The following is a 17,422-nucleotide window of genomic DNA, read 5'->3' on the forward strand; positions in this document are numbered from 1 at the left end:
CAAAAACAGCCGCTTAGAGCCCGCACTGCCCCTCCGCGCACGGCCCTGCCGCGGCAGCCAGCACGGCCTCCGAGGCCGGCAGGGCACTCGCACCCTGTCCCCCCCTGCCTTGTTTTGGAATTCCCCATGCCGAAATGCCACAGCAGATATCTGAAGTTTCTTGGCGAGTGGCTGGAGTCCAAGCCCCTCACGCCGGGCAGGTGAGGACTCCTCATGCACACGGAGGACCTGGGAAGTCACCCACAAAAGGCACCACAGGCTGCACCTGCTGCACGGTGCAGATCTCGGCTGAGATTTCAGCACTTGGCCTATCCCCAGGTACCAAATTGGCACTGCAGAGGCACCATGAGAGTGAGTCGAGCAGCACAGACAGCCCCTGCACAGCAGGCACGGAGCCGCTTCGGCCTGCTGTACCGCGGGGCTGCGCCCGCAGAACAGCCGGGACCTGGGCAATTTGTGCTTCAAATCCACGTTATGTGGAGCACGGGCCGAGGGGACGAGGCTCCCCGGGGGGCACCCGGCTGCGGCTCTCAGCGGGAACGGGGCGCTCGGCACCGCTGAGGGGCACGAGCCACAGCCGCCTGCTCGCGGAGCCACCCCGGTGCCGGTGCCCGTGTTCAGGAGGGCGCCAGGGCCCCGCTAACCAGCGCCGAGGACGGGCGGGCTCTGCCAGCCCAGGCGCGGGGCCCCACGGAGCCGCCAGGGCTCGGGAGCGATTCCAGCCCTCAGGAAGCTCCCTCTTGCCTGGAGGATCGACCCAGAGAGAAACCGCGGCCTGATAACTCCAATCCACATCCTCCACTTCAAGGAGAGCAAAGTCAGTCCTTATCGAATTCAGCCTCGAATGCTACGGACCTGAGGACCCGGCTTGTGGTCAAACATTTGAGCACTGTGGGCTACTGAGGAATTAGGCTACCTGTGAATTAGGGTCTGGCCCTTTTTGCTGGGGATTAATTAGTTTTATCAGCTGTTGGAGTTCTATGCATTTATTCCCACTGCTGGGATGTGCTACTGAGCAGCACTTAACGCATCAGCGTGGGCTCGCGGCACCTGGCCGAGAAGGTGTCCCAGGGGGTTGGATAAACAGCAGATTCATCCAGCTGGCTACTACAGAACACACAACTTCCTTTGAAAAACGGGGGCAAGGCTAAAAGCATCTAAAAATACTTTTGACTGGGGAAACAAGAGTTATCTACACTGCAAATGCACTTTTTCTGACAGCCTTTTGCTGCCTGAATACCACAGAGTGACTCATTTTTTTTCTCCTGCCTGTTTTTGAAGCACTGCTGAAGGTATCGGGGCAAACACAGAGAGTGAGTCCGTCCTTCCCAGGCAGCAGCAAAGACATTTTCCTCTCTCGGGCTCTTCACCGAGTCTTGTGTACTCACTCGCATTGAATTTTTCTTGTCATGAAGCTGATTAATCTGGACACTCGGCAGCCAATACAGACAATAAATCCATTGTGCACAAAACCTCCCGGCTTTGTTTACAACAACTGGATATTTCTATAGTCCTCCCATTAACGTTTTTCACTACGGCGTGAAAACTGCACGCCAGATTCGAGCTCGCGCTGCGGAACAAGTGGAGACACTTCCACGTTTCCACCCCATCGCTAAAATATGTTGGGGAGCGAATCGGAGCGGGGATCTGCAGCATGTTCTGCTCAAGGAAAACCCACGGCAAAAATGAGCTCCTGCAACAAGAAACTAAGCAATTTCTCCAGAGTTAGACGGGTGCCTGTCACAGGGCCAGAAACTAAGCCCTAGTTGTCCAAACTGGCTTTTATTGCCTAAACTGCACATTTATCCTTCCTTTATTATTTCCTATCCTTTTTTACTTGCCAGGCATTTAAGCAAGATTAAAAGGAACAGCAAGCAGCATTTGGGGATTGCGCTTGCTGCTTTTTCCATGCATCTCTGAGAAATTACGCCAGCAAACCTCGAGGTTGGGGTACGTATGGATGCTCTTGGTGCAGTGACAAAGAACAAAGTATCACGGGGTCGTGTCCAGAGAGCACATGGGGCTTTGGTTTCACTTCTGAATTACTGTGGTGAACTTCAAAGACAGACAAAAAACAGAAATTAACAAAAAACTGACCCCAGGCACCAGTTGATGTTCATGTTGATGGAAATATTCTCTTGCTCCACAGAAATTGAAGCACAGAAAGGAAAGAAGTTGCTTGACTTGTGAGAGGTCTTTGCAACAGAAAGGAATTTGGTTCAGAAACACACATTTTTTAAAACTTTAATATATATAAGTGCATATAAAATGACTACTAATAGATAGCACAATGACTAACCTGCATTCCTGGAATCCATCACTCATTTCAAGATTTGCTTTCAGTATTGACAAGAGTTTGGTCGTTCTGAGCATTTCAACAAGCTCACTCTTGCATTAGAAACCAAATTATGTGGTTTTGCTTCATTTTCCCCCTGCACAATCTCCATCTGAGCGTCCACAGTGCAAAACAAGCTTTCCGCACTTAACTAAATCTCAGCAAGAGGCTGCACATGATCTTAGGCAGTGCCACAGAAACCATCCCCGTTTCCAAGCACATTTATTGCAGTAATTGGAACAGAGCTGCTGCCATGACTGGCAGGCTAATTCCTGACCGGAGCAGCGACGTTAACTAGACTGTGTGATTATGGCTTGCAAGCGCCCCTCTGTTCTGGTATTGAGCTTTTGCATAAGAATCATATTTTATCATCACTCTTTACCAAGGCACAGCAGCACGGCCGTGTTTCAGGACACGCCGCGCGGTGCAGCAAGCCAGCGGCCTCCGGTAGCAAACGGGCAGACAGACGCTCTTCCCGACATTTCTCGCCCCCTCTCGCATTCCCGACCCTTCCCGTGTTGCATTCCCGGCCCTTCCCGTGGTTTAAGCAACCCCGCTCCGCAGAGGTGCTCCCAGGGCACTGCGCAGAAACGCATTTTTTTGCACGCCCGGGGCTGCAGGGCTGCCCCGTTGCTGCAGCCGTGCCCGGACGGCCGGGCTCGCCGGGCTGCCCTCGCTTTGCGCGGCGCGAGCTCCTCCTGCAAACACGCCGAAAAAAAACCCGAGCCACCAGAGCCTGGGGAAACAACGCAACTTCAGGACCGAGTGCATCTTTTTGCAAAGACTCGGTTTAGTTAAGGGCTAAGTGCGGATAACTGCTCCTTACGCAGCAGCAGGGACCCTCAGTGCCGGAGCCCTTAGCAAATAACCCCGGGAAGCTCCGGCGCGGGGGCTCTTCGTGCCTCGTCTCTACCTGCCGCACAGCGCTCCAGCCCCGCGGGCTGCGCGATGCCTCCCGACGGGCATCCACACGCACCGGGATCACGCTCCGGACTCCCTCCAGGGAAGCCCTACACGCCGGGACAGCCAGAGATAAGGAACTTTTAAGCACTTTCCCGGCGCGGGAGGTGCTGCGGGTTCCTCAGCTCGCATTAGTTGCTTCTGGGATGGTATTTAACGGTTATGGAAGGGCCCGCAGTTCATCTGATGGAAGCAGGGAAAGAAATAAATAGATACAGTATAAAGAAGACACAGATAAGCGCAAAGAGGAGGCGCGTTTCGCCTCCCGCGCCGCCACTCACCTCGCGGCAGAGCTGCTCCACGCGCGGCTGCAGCGCGGCCAGCAGCGCGGCGGGGCCGGCGGCCTCGAGCGCGGCCAGGCGGCCCTGCAGCTCGGCCGTCTTGGCGCCCAGCAGCAGGCAGAGGGCCAGGGCGCTGAGCGAGAGCAGCGCGCAGAGCGCCGAGGTGGCGGGGCCCGCGCCGCCGCTGCCGCCGCCCGCGCTCATCGCTGCGCGGGGAGCGCTCGGCTGCCGCCCGCCTCGTGCAGCGCCCGCCCCGCGCCCGCGCGTCTTAAGCGGAGGAAGCGGCGGGGGTGGCGGCTTTGCCCCCCCCTTCTCACCCCACGTCGCGGGCGAGGAGGGGGGTTCGGGCGCTCCGCGGGGAGCGCGCGCCGCTGACCCCACCCCGCGGGGAGCGCGCGGAACGCGGCGCCCGCGGCCCCCGGCGCGGGGCGGGCGCGGGGCGGGCGCCCCCCAGCGAGCCCGGAGCGGCGGCTCCGCCGGCGGCGCCCCCGGGCTGCGGGCAGCGTCCCGGGGACGGGGGGGCCTCCCAAAGCCGCGCTCGCCGCCTGCACCTACCCCGCGGCTGCCCCCGGCTCCACCATTAACACCCCCCCTTTTTTTTTTTTTTTTTTTTTTCCTTCCTCTTTCTGCTACAGCTCGTTGCACATCAACTCTTAACTCACTCATTAGCATCCTTGGGTAGTTTAATGCTCGTCCAAACTCTGGGCACACACATAGAATCATAGAATGCTTAGGGCTGGAAGGGACCTCTAGAGATCTAGTCCAACCCCCCTGCATACGCAGGGTCACATAAAGCACGTGGCACATATACATCTAACGCTGGTCTTTGCCTCTTGGCAACCATCTATGCCATCCCAAGTGCTGCTTCTAGGGGAACGCAAGGACGGGATTGCAGAAACACTCACAGGGCTTGGAGAAAACTGCTACGAGGGTGGGGGTTCCTCAAAGCTGAGCTGATAAGGGGTGCGTACCTGAGCTAGCCGCGTATACTGCTTTCCAGAGGTGCTTCATGGCCCTGGTCACACTGCTAAGGCAGCATTTAACTCCTCCTCTCCCTGAAGATACAAGCAAGGAGAAGGGGAGATTACTGCAAGCAAGACCTTCCTTCCCTCCTCCTTCCTTCGGCCTGGGAGACTTATCTTCTGAGCTCCGTTGCCTTTACACAGCGCAATCAATCTTGGGGAACTTCCAGGGTACAGAGCGTCTCGACCAAGCTGCATCTCGGTGAGCTGAGCCGTCCTCGTAATGGAGACAGCTGGAAAGGGGACAAGGAGAAAGGGCTCCTTACTGCTGTTGTTCCCAAGCCCTCCGGCACAGACCCCCAACCCCCTTTCTGTTTAGTTGAACTCTGAGCTTGACTCCTCAGCTTCCCAGCTGAAGCTCTGTATCTCAAACACTGTTTGCCCTTTTAAAGGCAAAAGCTGTTTTGTTCACTTTGAAGGCCACTTTATTTTCTCCTATCATATATGCTTACTAAAATGTGCAACTCACCTGTTGTGCAAAGTGTTGGGCTGCCCGGTAAAACAATTCAGATTTCCAGACTATAGTTTACGGTACAAGAGCTAAAATTCAAAAGTGCCAAAAAACATGCAAATAGGTCCCTTTACCAACAGCTATAGGTGCACTTAGTAGAGAGCTTGATCCAGACACGCCACTATTACAAACTACCCCAGCTCAGCTCATCTATTATCAAGGTAATGGAAGTGTTTGCATGTAAAAATCTGTATCCTAGTAAGGCTAAAGACACAGAGGGCAGCCTAGGGAACCTGAGAAACCAGAGCGATTACAGACGGACCCGCTGGCACCTGGCTGTCCCTCAGCTGCTAACAGCTCCAGGCCCCTTCACTCACAAGCCCGAGGATGCTGGACTCCAGCCCCTTTCCTCCTCCAGTCTAGACTTCCATTTGTACAGGGTGCTGGGCCTCAAAAACCTCTGTGGATCCTGCTGCAGTTGCTCTATTAATCTTGAGTGTATTTTTTAAAAAAATTACTGGGCCAAAAAGTGAAAAAAAATTCAACAGGCTAAGGACGTATTTTCAGCATACACCATTTTTCAGCAGGCGCAAAATATTCTGGTAACTGCATTAACAAAGGCTAAAATGACTTAAGCAGGAGTGCACCATTTTCACTTTCTGATTTTGATAAAACTGTTCTGTAGTTACAGTTTTATGGTGATAGCAATATGTAACTTTTCTGTTTCCCTTTGGTTTGCACTGCTCACACCAAGTCCATGCTTCACCTCTGAAGATGTGGCGTGAAAAGCACTGAGACAAGAAACAAGGGAAGGACTTCCCTCCTATCCTCACCTCAACCCTGGTCACTGCTGAATGGAAAGGCGGCAATTGTTACATTTTCTGTCACAGGCAAGATCTCTCATCTAAAGTCTGATGCCTCACTACCCCCCTCTACAAAAATACAAGGTGCAGCTTAAAGAAAAAAGAAAACAAACATCAAAAATGAAAATTACTTTTATTTTTCACCTTGATGTCCATGATTAAGACTACAACTGTTCAACAAGATAAACATGACAGTTATACAAAACATATGTAAATATTTACAGACTTAACTGTACAAAATAATTTAAAGTTTACAAAAGTCTCATGCAATCTCTGTTGACTGACGCAGTCTAGGTAATCTCCTTGGAGAAGGATAAGAGATCTCTCAAATTTACTTCTTTAATGGTTCAAAAAAAGGATGCTGCAAGGCTTCATCAAGAGTAATTCTTTTGGACGGATCATACTCCAACATTCTGCGAACAAGGTCAAAGAGACTTTGATGATCTGTGTCTTGGCAATGCATGAATTCCTGGGGAGGCAGGAAAAAAAACAGTAGTAATTTACAGGGACCTTTCAAAACTGCAAATATAACTGATAATAATAATGAAAATGTTCTCCCCTACCTTTAAGGGCTTACAGCGCCTCCTAACATATCGACCTGCAGAACTGTGCTCATCCCAGTCCAACTGGTCATGATGAAAATAATGCTTTCTGCATGACAAGAAAAACAAAAAATAGTTTCAGTAATTGCAGGTACATGAGTAGGCTCTCTGCATGGGAGATTAACTTTTCTACTGGTAACTCTCAGAGTTACCTACTGCTTTTATATTACCATTCTCACTGCGCTTACAGAACAGGTCCTTCTGTACTCCAACAAATTAGCCATTTAAAATATATTTTCCATTACTGGCATTTAAAAAACGGGTTCTTTACAAGGTGTTCCAAGAAGGGAACAACTTGGTCTCATCTACTAATAACAAAAGACAATGTCAGACTACTGGTATTTAAAATATTTGTAAAATCTGCAGAGTTTTTTAAAAAATGGTTTGCATCTGGGTAAAATGAATAAAAAACAGATGTTCCCAAAATTAGGAGACTGTGGCAAATATATGAAAATACCAGTGCAGTTAAAGTTCTAACAAACCCACATTAATTGATAGCACATTAACTCTGCTATGTAAGTGGTGTTTTTCAATACCAGCTCATCTTACTTCCAGTGTAGCTATCTAAAAGCATTAAAAACTTGTTTTGATTAACTGTGGCCAACTCGAAATGCATTACCCCATCCACAATTAGTGGAATTTATGCTTTACTATATCTTGAGTTACAAGATTACCTGGATTAGCTGGCAACAATTCAACTTACTTCAGGAAAAAAAAAAAAAAAAAAAAAAAGACCATTAAAGTGTGGCATTCTCTAGATTTGGAGCATTTGGGAGTTAGGGAAGCATCCTTTTCCGATCGCTTCTCCTTACACTGGAAATGGGAAACTTTTGCTGCATGTATTATCTTTGAATAAAAGAAAGACATCACTGCAGCCCACGCGTGGGGGATACAAAGGAATGATGGAAGAGCTTGGGAGCTGCACTAGTAAAAATAGTTACGTTCAGCTAAATCTGAACATAATTTCTTGCAACAGACTAACAGGTAACTGCAAAACCCAGAAGTCCGTTTGCTGACTTCTGGCAGCTCACGTGGAGCAAAAGAAACTTTAAAGTTCCTCAAATCATTCTTTTAAAATAGAAAATACTAGGCAACCTACTCTTCCTCTATTGGGCTTACCTGGATTTCTTGATCATGTGAGATGGCAGAGGCCCTAGTATCCTTTCCATCATTGCCAGGTGTTCTTTACTATCATGAGTCTGTGGGGTGAAAAAAACAATACACCTTTCACACTCTTCTCGTCTCAGCCACTTGGTAGCAAGCTAATCTACAAGTAAGATGTTCTCCCGAGCATCAGTGCCACTATATGTTACCACATTAAATGACTAAAAATAGACAGTACAATGCAGCTTGTTACACTGTAATTTCCATGGTTAATATGGCCCTGCAAAACAGAGTTTGTGAACCAAGCTTTACACATGTATATTTTACTCTAATCTGAGGAGCATCTTCAACCTCTGGACAGACTGCACTGAATAAAACGCTAAAATGGATGAACTTCAGCAGTTGTAACATAATCACATTCTTATATATTGATGCTGTTTACAGCCTATTCTATATAATAAATCCCTCTAAAGTTAAACCTTTTGCACTAATAGTTAAGTAGACATCATTAAAAAGAAAAAGCAGGTCTTGAACAAAAAGGTTCAATTTATGCACATACCTGAAATACGGTAAATCCCAAGTAATACTCGATTAGAATACAACCAATACTCCAAACATCACAAGGTTGCGACCATCCCAGTGCTGCAAAACATGCAAAGTGCATGTTTTAATTTTAATACATTACAAACACAAGTAATCCACAAAGGAAACACTATATGTTCATCCATTTACTGATATGTGCTTTTTCGCTGCATGCCTCTCCTCCTCAAAACTTGAAAAATATAATGGAATGCATTTGAACTACTGTTTTTAAAAACAAGGAAGTTTGTTTACACTCAAGAAGTTTAACATCATCTGTCAAAGACAGTAACTGAAATTTTAAAATCATGTGCAACTACATCGGTTTATGAAATAGGAGAACGTTTGAATGATTTCTAATTAACTGTCAGAAGGCTTCAAAGTCTTTACTCACCTAAAATTACTTCAGGAGCTCTGTAGTGTCTTGTAGACACTAACGTGCTGTGATGTTCATCATCAAAAGTTGCACTTCCAAAATCTACAACTTTAATATCTGTGTTTTTTAATGTGCGTTCATCCCGCTTCTGTAAGAGAACACAAATGTTTTTGGTTACTCTTGTTAAACACATGCTCAGGTAAATGCTATTCATCACACTGGCAATTTAAAATATACTCAAGATACCAGCTGACACAGTCATGCTAAGACCCTTGTGTTCTAGGTTTTTCTTAGATTTAAAAGGAAGATGCTGCTCGAGAACGTTCCTATCATGGGCCTGTGCCAATTATAACACTGTGCAGCTATCAACACCACACATCCGTGATAAACAGAAAATGTAGCAGGGACACTTCTTGTTGGTAGTTTTTGGCTTGCTTGGTGGCAAACAGAGGTACTTCAGGCTTCTTTAGAAACAAGACAATTGGATATGAAACAAGATCTGACACCCTTCCCAAAACAAAAAGCTGCTTTTAAGAAAGGGATTGAAAGAGCTTCTCTAAGCACAGAAACACGAACCAAGAGAAAGCTGGCTAAATTTAAAGCTATTGGCACAAAGTCCCCTAACAAGGCTGAATTTCATTAAACAAAGGCCCTTGCTGTTATCAGATGAAACAGTTTAGTTTGAATCAGCAACATGACTAGCTTAGCAGAAATCTAGTGCATCTCAAAAAGCACAAAGAATCTAAAAAAACCATAAATCCTTTTATCATTTGACCTTTCACACGGCAAGATTTTAATGTTCAAATGAAGACAAAAATATTTCCAAAGAGGGTAGCAAAGAAAAGAGCGAACTTACCATCTTAGCATTGTACTTCACTATGTAATCAGACTCCACAAACAAGATATTTTCAGGTTTTAAATCTGTATGAGTTAGTTTATTATGGTGTAGAACTACAGGGAAAAAAAAAAAAAAACACACCACATAAATAATTGATTCATTTCCCTTAAATATATATATACACACACAAACACATTTGATAAAAGCATTGAGATTTACTTACAATTTATAGACTGGCAAATCTGGTAAGCCATATTTCTTATGTCATTAATATGAAATGGCAGAAAGCTGTTTTCCTTAATGAAATCGTAAGTACTAAGTCCCAACAGCTCAAAAACAATGCAAACATGGCCATGATGATCAAACCATTCCAGCATCTGGACACAGCGGCTTAAAAATAAAAATAGTGCATGTCAATACTTGAAAATGCAACCTGGTAAATAATTATCTTTTGCCAAAACCTTAGTATGTTGACTGTTCTACTTTTATACTTACAAAGCGCTGCTTGGATCCATGGTGTTCAAGTGTTCCAATACCTGTATTTCTGAACGAGCTGCTTCCCGGTATCTACCAACATTTTTCACAATTTTAACTGCTACATGCATTCCTCTCCTTTAAAATAGGAGGAAATAAAACACCACAGAGCAGATCATTTTCTTATCAAATATTTGATAAACAATATCAAATATTACAGTATCCTGATTTTAATAAAAGGAACAAACAAAAACTTTTACCTGCAGCTTTACTGTTTAAGTGTCCTAGCATACACAGATGTATTAAGGACAGACTCTTAAAAACTCAAGAAAAAAAAAAAAAAAGGTCAAAATATTTTTCTAGATGGCATCTTGCTTCAAGTCAGTACTATGTGAGGACCTTTCACAGAGCAATAGAAGCAATAAAAGGATATTTATATGACCGAGGAACCTTAAAAATGATCAGCAAATCATACAAATAGATATCTTAAACTCCTTAAAAATTCTCATCTGGAAATAGGCTTGCAAGGTAGCTCATATTTGAAAAGATCTTCTGTCTAAAATACACTTTAATACTTCACTTGACCCCAACTTACCACCAAAGAAAAAGTCTTTGGACTTTAATTTCTCAGCTAAGTAAAGTGTATTTTTTCATGATGTGCACTTAAAATGGTAATTGATACTTACATATCATGATCTATGCATTCCACTACTTTTCCAAAAGCTCCTTCTCCTAAAGTTGCAACAATTTCATCTAAAAAGAACAAACACAAGTCAGAATTATGTAACCACTCAAACAAGAATAAGTAATATTAATGTAAATTTAAAAATGTGTCATTACAAAAACATATTTACTTAAAATCTCACCAATTGAATGTGTTATTTTATTGGACAGGTGTCATGAAAACAGTTAGCTACAAAACTATCTCTTGTGCTAATCTCAAGACTCAAGTTCATTTACTACTTGGAACTTTTTGAACACAGTATTTAAATTCTACAGAAAAGAAGATATGCAAAAAAAAAAAAGAAAGCACAAAAAAAAACAAACAAAAAGAGCAATGAAGATTTCTTTAGCCCCCCTCCTCTGACATACTATTCTAAACAGATTTTTTGCTGAAAGTTTTTAAAAAGTGTTGAAAAATGTTCTATACATCTTGCTCTTAGAACGTCTCCACTTTCACAGATCAGGTGACCCTCCTCATCATCCTCTACACTCCTGGATCTTTTCCTTCGGTGACTCTTCTGGAATCGGCACCAAGATCGTCCAGCCAATCAATATATCAGAGTGAATTCAGGGCAGAATACGCAATTCATTCAGCGGGGAGATATTCAGGCATTCAGTTACGCACCAGGCCACGAACAGTTGGCAGGAGCAATTTCAAATTCAGTCCCCAGAAATTCACAGGGCACAGTTTATGTTACAGAAGAAAAACATGGCAAGGAACAGATTTTCAGATAAATACTTAAAGTGATAAGGCAACAGAAAAAAAAACAACACAATTTTGTCTCTCAAACAGTGGCTTAATTGAAGACAGATTAAGACTGCAAGGTCACTACATCTAATACTTCGCTATCAAATAGCAAAAAACATTATTTATTTATATATCTAAGCTTACAGTCGGATGAAATGCTTATTTTTTAAATATATACATTTTGTCACCTAAACATAACGAACTTCAAGCAATTTTATCCTCCTCATGTTTAGAGGAACTAGACAAGAAAAATTACTCTAAAGTCCTTGGGCTGCAATGTATAATCTAATCTAACATTCTGTTTCTCTTGCAGAATAGGTGACATAGAACACCTGGAGTTTAAAGATCTATCGATGGGCATGAAGCCAATAATAAAAGATTCAGATAGCATGCGGGCAGCAAGCTGATGCCATCTTCAGCAAGACATTAGATGTCATTAGTGAGGCACATGACTTAAAAGCTGGAATCACGTATACAGATATACCGTGCAGCTTGCTGTTATCAGTTTACAGATATGCATGTTTCATACTGCCAATGAAGTATACATTAAGAAGGCACATTAAGTGTTCTTTTTTGTTAATGAGACAGATGGCATCTCACAGTCTATCTGAAAAACAGACATTTCGCTATTTTGTAAAACTAAAGTGGTAACAGTCACCTGTCTTCATTTTTCAAACATTTTCAGGAGGATGCCAGTGATATAATTACTGGCCACTGACATTCCTAGGTTGCAATTAGTACTGATGATAAACCCCCCTCAACTAAGAACAAATTCATATGCTCACAAATGGATTCAGCTACAACTTCTTTATTAAACAAACAGATTTCCCAAAAGTACTGTGATCAGGACTTCAAGTTCTAGCACTCACTTAAGATGTCTATTACCAATAATTCATTAATAATAAAAGTTAAAAATTACTCATACCGAATGCGATTGGTGACTGGAGCAATGATGTCTCTTATGCTTCCTTTTATGACTACTTTTCCTGCTCCGACCAGAGGATTTGCTATAGTGATGATGGTGACTCTTTTCATAATCTCTGTGATAATGCCTGTGGTCATACACTTCACAGAAGTCATTTCTGTATTCCTCAACATATCTCCGGTCATGATGGTCTCTTTCATTTATGGTTCTATCGTCCAAATAATGACTGCAAATATATTTTAAGTGAATGTTCTCCACTTTAAAAACTTGCGGTTCCAACAAGATAAGTGACTTGAGTTGAGTTACTTAGTACCTCTCTTTACATCAAGAATGTTTGTAATTGACTCCCTCCCCAAAAGAAGTGGAGCTTTTCACCTTACTTTATTAGGAAGTTAATGAGATTGTTGGTCTCAAATACATAGCCATCCACATGAACAATACATAATCCATCCACAGTTTGCACAATAAATAGAAATTCACATTCAAGAAGGAGAAATATTTCTCAGAACATACTGAACAAGTGAGTCAGCATTTCTAAAATCACAGGATAAAGTGCTCTCAATGTAGCAATAATCCCCTTCAATGCTTCCAAAGTGCACAAAAAATTAAATAAACAAGCAAAAAAAAAATCTACAACAACTACATCTGGATAGGCTGAGAGAAGTTAACATTATTCTTAGTGCTTTGCATTCAACACAGTAGAAAAAAAAGAGTATCTGGATCAAGGATCTTGTAATGGGTGGGGGGGCAGGAACACCTTAAGAAAGCTGCGGAGGCAAAAAGCCTCCCTACTGCTGTACACCTACCCCGTCCAGCATTTTATAAGCATGAATATGAACTCTTAAAAGAATTCCACAGGCTCCTCTTCTTAAGAGAAAGACATAGCAAAACACATCCTTCCAGTGAAAGCAGTGTGGGAGAAAAAACAGATGATCTCCAAATTAATAAGAGAAGCCTACTTCATACTTACCATCGTAGTAAATGGTTAAACAAACCTTGTCTTCCTCTTCTTCAATTTAAGAAAAATACATGAATATGCTTATTTTTACTTGAAATTTAATATTGAATGTATTCACTCGCAGTATGCAACTGACAACAGTGGCAACATTTACAATTTCTAGTAAAGCATTTAAATTTAATGGTTTACATGCTATGTCAACAAAACCAACTGCCATTTAAACTTATCCTAAGTAAGCCAAACTTTAAGGAATCACCAACTTCAGGCAATTAAAAGCTGTTCTTTTGAAAATGTTTTTATTTTAGACATAATCAGGAATATTAGTGCTACTCAGTTCAGTCTTATACCTTTCTGAAAAGTGAGGTGGTTTATAGTGCTTGCTTTCTTGTCCACTGCTGTGGGACCTTCTCCTGCGTTTATGGCTGCTACTGTTCCTTCTCTGATCCCAGCTCTTTCTGTCGTCCCATTCAGGACAATGAGTTCGTTTAGAGTGCCGCATCTGTCAGTTAAAAATAAAAAAAAAGAAGAAAAAAGAGAAACGGGGGCAGAGGGAAAGAGAAAAGCATTACACCACACTTGCAGCTGAGAGTCAAATATTGCAGCTTGGCTAAATAAGAGAAAACTAGAAAAATATTTTTTCCCTGCTTTTCCTCTCTTTTTGTTGGTCCTGGGCAAGCAGACATAGCTCTCTAATCCTAACACAGCAACATTTTAATTTTGATTTCCATTTTGTAACATAGGCTAACTCATCTTCACTTAATAGCTTATAACATGTAATTAAAATCTATTCGAAATGAGCACTTATAGATTTCAACAGAAAACTAATAAAGACAGACCTTAACTTTCAAATATTACCTTCAACAGAACCTAAAGATTTAGTCCTTTATACTATATTATACATAAACAACTCCTAAACCTCAGTGCTTCCAAAGTTTATATGCCTGTTAAACAACCCAATTTTAAAATTTAAACAATCACATAATTAATCCTGATAAATTAATACAGAACTCTACAATATCATGGGCAAACTTGTAGATTTTGAACCCTATTAGCATGCACATATCTGAGCATTTTACAATTTAGCTGATTTGCCAGAGACAAAACCCACCAGCTTCTGTTGCTGGATGTTATATGCAGGAATTCTGAGTTCAAACGGGTACATGCATAACTGAAAAACAAGGAAAGTAAAGCACAGCTGTAGAATTAACAGTAGTTCAAAAGTCATCACATTTTTACCCTTCTTTATCAGAGACACTTGGAAAAAAAAGTGTAAATATCAATTTCAGTAGACAGTTTCCAAAGAATGGGCAAAAACTAGGGAACACAAAGTTTCCACATTCATCACTGACAAGAAATTTAGAAGCAAATAACACTAATAATTAGTGGTACTTCAATCTGTAAATCACCATAGAACAGTGTTGACTGCATCTATGCCAATTAGAGGCATCAAGAAACAAAGATTTACAACGTGTAAACGGCAAATACTTTAACAAAGAAGTTTTTGGACACGTCTTTAAAATGTGTGGCAGGCTAGTTGATTAAAAAAAAAAAAACACAGAAGAAAACCCCACACCTGTACCAACTCCCTTTCCAGAAACCTTCAAAATCTATTTTCAAAATACAGCCACTACACAAAATGCTTCGTGGGTGCGTGGCTTGCCCAGGTCTCCCATAAATCTTACATGGGCAGGTTATTTCTAGACTCCGTCTATGCAAGGTCCAAACTGGCCATAAATCATCTCCCAGTAGGAGCCACCTTAAGGTTTTTCCCTGTTATGCACTGCCCTTACATTCGTGCGCTGAAGCCCTTCAGCTCCTCTTACGTAACCGACAGGAACATTCGCATTCCTACACAGCATTCCCATAGAGCCTGGGGGCCTGGCCCCTACCTCAGGTCGTTCTCACTGCCCCCTTTCGCCATTAGGATTGCCGAGCTGGGGGCAGGCGCCTCTCCTACAGGATCCGTACGCAGTGTGCCCGGAAAAGGCCAGCAGGGCCTCTCCGCGGCGGCCCACACGGCCACTTCCAGGTCTCCCCTGAACCCTGGCCGGCCGCAGGGCCGCGGGAGGCTCGAGGCCAGGAGGCAGCTCAGATGGCCAAAGTCCGCGAGGCCGCTCCGCCCCGAGCCGGGTCTTTGCGCGGGGGTCCCAGAGCACACACTCGCTGCCCCCAAGCCCCGTTTCTCACCGGTTTTCCCCGGGGGCCGCCTCGGGAGTCGATGGGGATGCGTGGGGGAAGACTCGGCTCCATCCCCAACGGGCAGGAACCCGCACAGGCCGGGCTGGACAACCGGCCTCGCCCTGCCGAAGTGTCCGCCGCACCCCGCCCGCCACGGGGCAACCTCTCCGCAGGCCACTCAGGCGAACACCCCTCCTCCCACCTCAACCTCTCCGGCATCACCTCCTCGCGCGGGGCTCCCCGCTCTGCGCGGGCCGCGGCGGCGGCTTTAGTAGCCCCTCGTCAGTCCGAGCTCCCCTCCCCACTCTGCTTCAGCCCTCGGTAACCGCAATGGGAGAGGAGAGTGGGGGGATGAAAAGGGAAGAAGAAAAAAGACAGTGAGGGGAAAGCCGCCTGCATCACTTACAGCTGAGAGAAAAAGCGAGCGAGCCCTGTCCGCCCTGCGCACACAAACAAAATGGCGGCCGCTCCTCAGCGCGGAGGGGCCTCTTCCTCCCTCCCCTCCTCGCTCTGCCGGACGTCGTGCGGAGTGACGTCACAGCGGCGCGGGGCGGGGCACGCCCGGAGCGCGCGCCCTAGCGGCGGTTGGCGGGCCGGGCCGGGACTGGGGGCGGGGCCTCGGCGTCCTTCAGCTCCGCCCCCTCGGGGAGGGCGGGAAAACGGCGGGGGGGCGGGGCCTGCCTGAGGCGCGGGGTGGGGAAATGGCGTCGCGTGTCGCGGCGGCCACCGCGGCCTCTGGGCTGCGACCCGCCCGCGGGTCTGCAGCGGCCCCATGGGCCCCCGGGCCGAGCCGGGCCGGGGGGTCAAGCAGCGAGGCCCGGGCTGAGAGCACAGAGCGGCTGCCCGCCGGGTGGCCGCCATCACCACACACCTCTGGCCACTGCCAGCTGTGGAAGCGGCACCATCAGTTAGTTCCTTGTAATAAACTCAGCGTGGTGTTTAAGCACTTCTGTGTGGGGACTGATGGATGCCGCTATTAAGCCCGGCTTCACAGTCACACTTAGGCCTTAAGAGTAGCCAACAGGCCAGTCCCGGGGGAGCCCTTTAGACGCGGGGCTAACAGGCTCTCCAGTGCAATCTAATAACATTGATTTTGTGTCCCCAGCAGCGAGTCGCAGCCGCCCCATCCATCCTCCCTGAGTAACCAACGTGACGCCGGGAAGAGCCTGAGCGCCTTCCCGAGTGGCCAAGAGCAGATCCGTGTTCCCGGTCATGGCGCCGGAGCCCCTCATGGTGGCGGCGCCTGGCCCGCGGCCGCTCAGCGCCGTTCCTCAGCGCTGAACTCAGCGACCCCAAATAGCTTTTCTAGCTAGACAAATGAAGGGAAACTGGAGCTAAAACACAGTCTTCAAATCTTTCTTATTTGGGGAACCTCTGAAGATTAGTGGATAAATTAAAAATACCCCGACACAGAGCCTCTTTCCCAGAGCAATTAATAGAAGAAAATACCTCTGATACGGCAAGACTTGGCAACTGAAGCAGAAACAAGATTATCTAAGATGTAGTCTGCTTTTTATTGATTGAGTGGTGTTTTTTCAATGTCACTCCCTCATTTTTTGCAAATAGTACTTTTAAATACATATATGAATTTTATGGTTTTTTTTTTAATTCAAATTTGTTTGCCAGTGGCAAATTTGTTGTTAGACTCTCTAGATTGCACTAGAGTGAAAATCCTGTTTCTCTTTTTTTTTTTTTTAAAGAGAAACTATGGCTGTAGAATGTTTTTGGTCTCATGATCCTTGACAGGAGATCAAAGCTGCCCGTGGCAAACATGACATTGATGCCAGTGGTTTATTATTTCTGTTCCAGCATGGAAAAGGCTGGCTATTATTTGTAAAGATAGTAGTAACATCTGCAGTGCGTTAAGAGTTTTCCCACAATCCGGTGACACAGCTCCTGCATGAGGAATTCTCTCACAACCCGAGCAGCAGGAGAAAGATAAAGAGGGATAAAATGATACAAACAGAGCACAAGAGCACACATATACATAGGCTGATGCTGAAGA

The 17,422-nt window shown here is 45.2% G+C and overlaps 1 protein-coding gene across 1 annotated transcript; it reads right to left on the bottom strand.

The window, feature by feature from the left end:
* Positions 1-6,026: 6,026 nt before the first annotated feature.
* On the bottom strand, positions 6,027-14,443 carry CLK4 (CDC like kinase 4). The gene is made up of 13 exons (XM_010223801.2): positions 14,348-14,443; positions 13,587-13,738; positions 12,282-12,507; positions 11,036-11,126; positions 10,572-10,638; positions 9,907-10,023; positions 9,635-9,801; positions 9,430-9,524; positions 8,592-8,721; positions 8,178-8,260; positions 7,634-7,713; positions 6,476-6,563; positions 6,027-6,381 (listed from the first exon to the last, which is right to left on the bottom strand). Exons 1-13 carry the CDS (start codon positions 14,399-14,401, stop codon positions 6,244-6,246), a joined length of 1,488 nt encoding a protein of 495 aa, XP_010222103.1. The 5' UTR covers positions 14,402-14,443; the 3' UTR covers positions 6,027-6,243.
* Positions 14,444-17,422: the final 2,979 nt, after the last annotated feature.

The sequence above is a fragment of the Tinamus guttatus genome, unplaced genomic scaffold (genome assembly GCF_059628265.1).
Source record: "Tinamus guttatus ecotype Peru unplaced genomic scaffold, ASM5962826v1 Tinamus_guttatus_pri_ptg000710l, whole genome shotgun sequence".
In the NCBI taxonomy this organism is placed as follows: domain Eukaryota; kingdom Metazoa; phylum Chordata; class Aves; order Tinamiformes; family Tinamidae; genus Tinamus; species Tinamus guttatus.

What these genes read in the sequence shown, in the direction of transcription:
- CLK4 (XM_010223801.2), bottom strand. Translation starts at nt 14,401, where the DNA reads ATGTACCCGTTTGAACTCAGAATTCCTGCATATAACATCCAGCAACAG. An exon ending in CCAGTCACCAATCGCATTCG is followed by an intron (nt 11,127 to 12,281) that starts GTATGAGTAATT and finishes TGCCGATTCCAG; the next exon opens with AAGAGTCACCGAAGGAAAAG. An exon ending in AGCTCCTGAAGTAATTTTAG is followed by an intron (nt 8,261 to 8,591) that starts GTGAGTAAAGAC and finishes CATGTTTTGCAG; the next exon opens with CACTGGGATGGTCGCAACCT.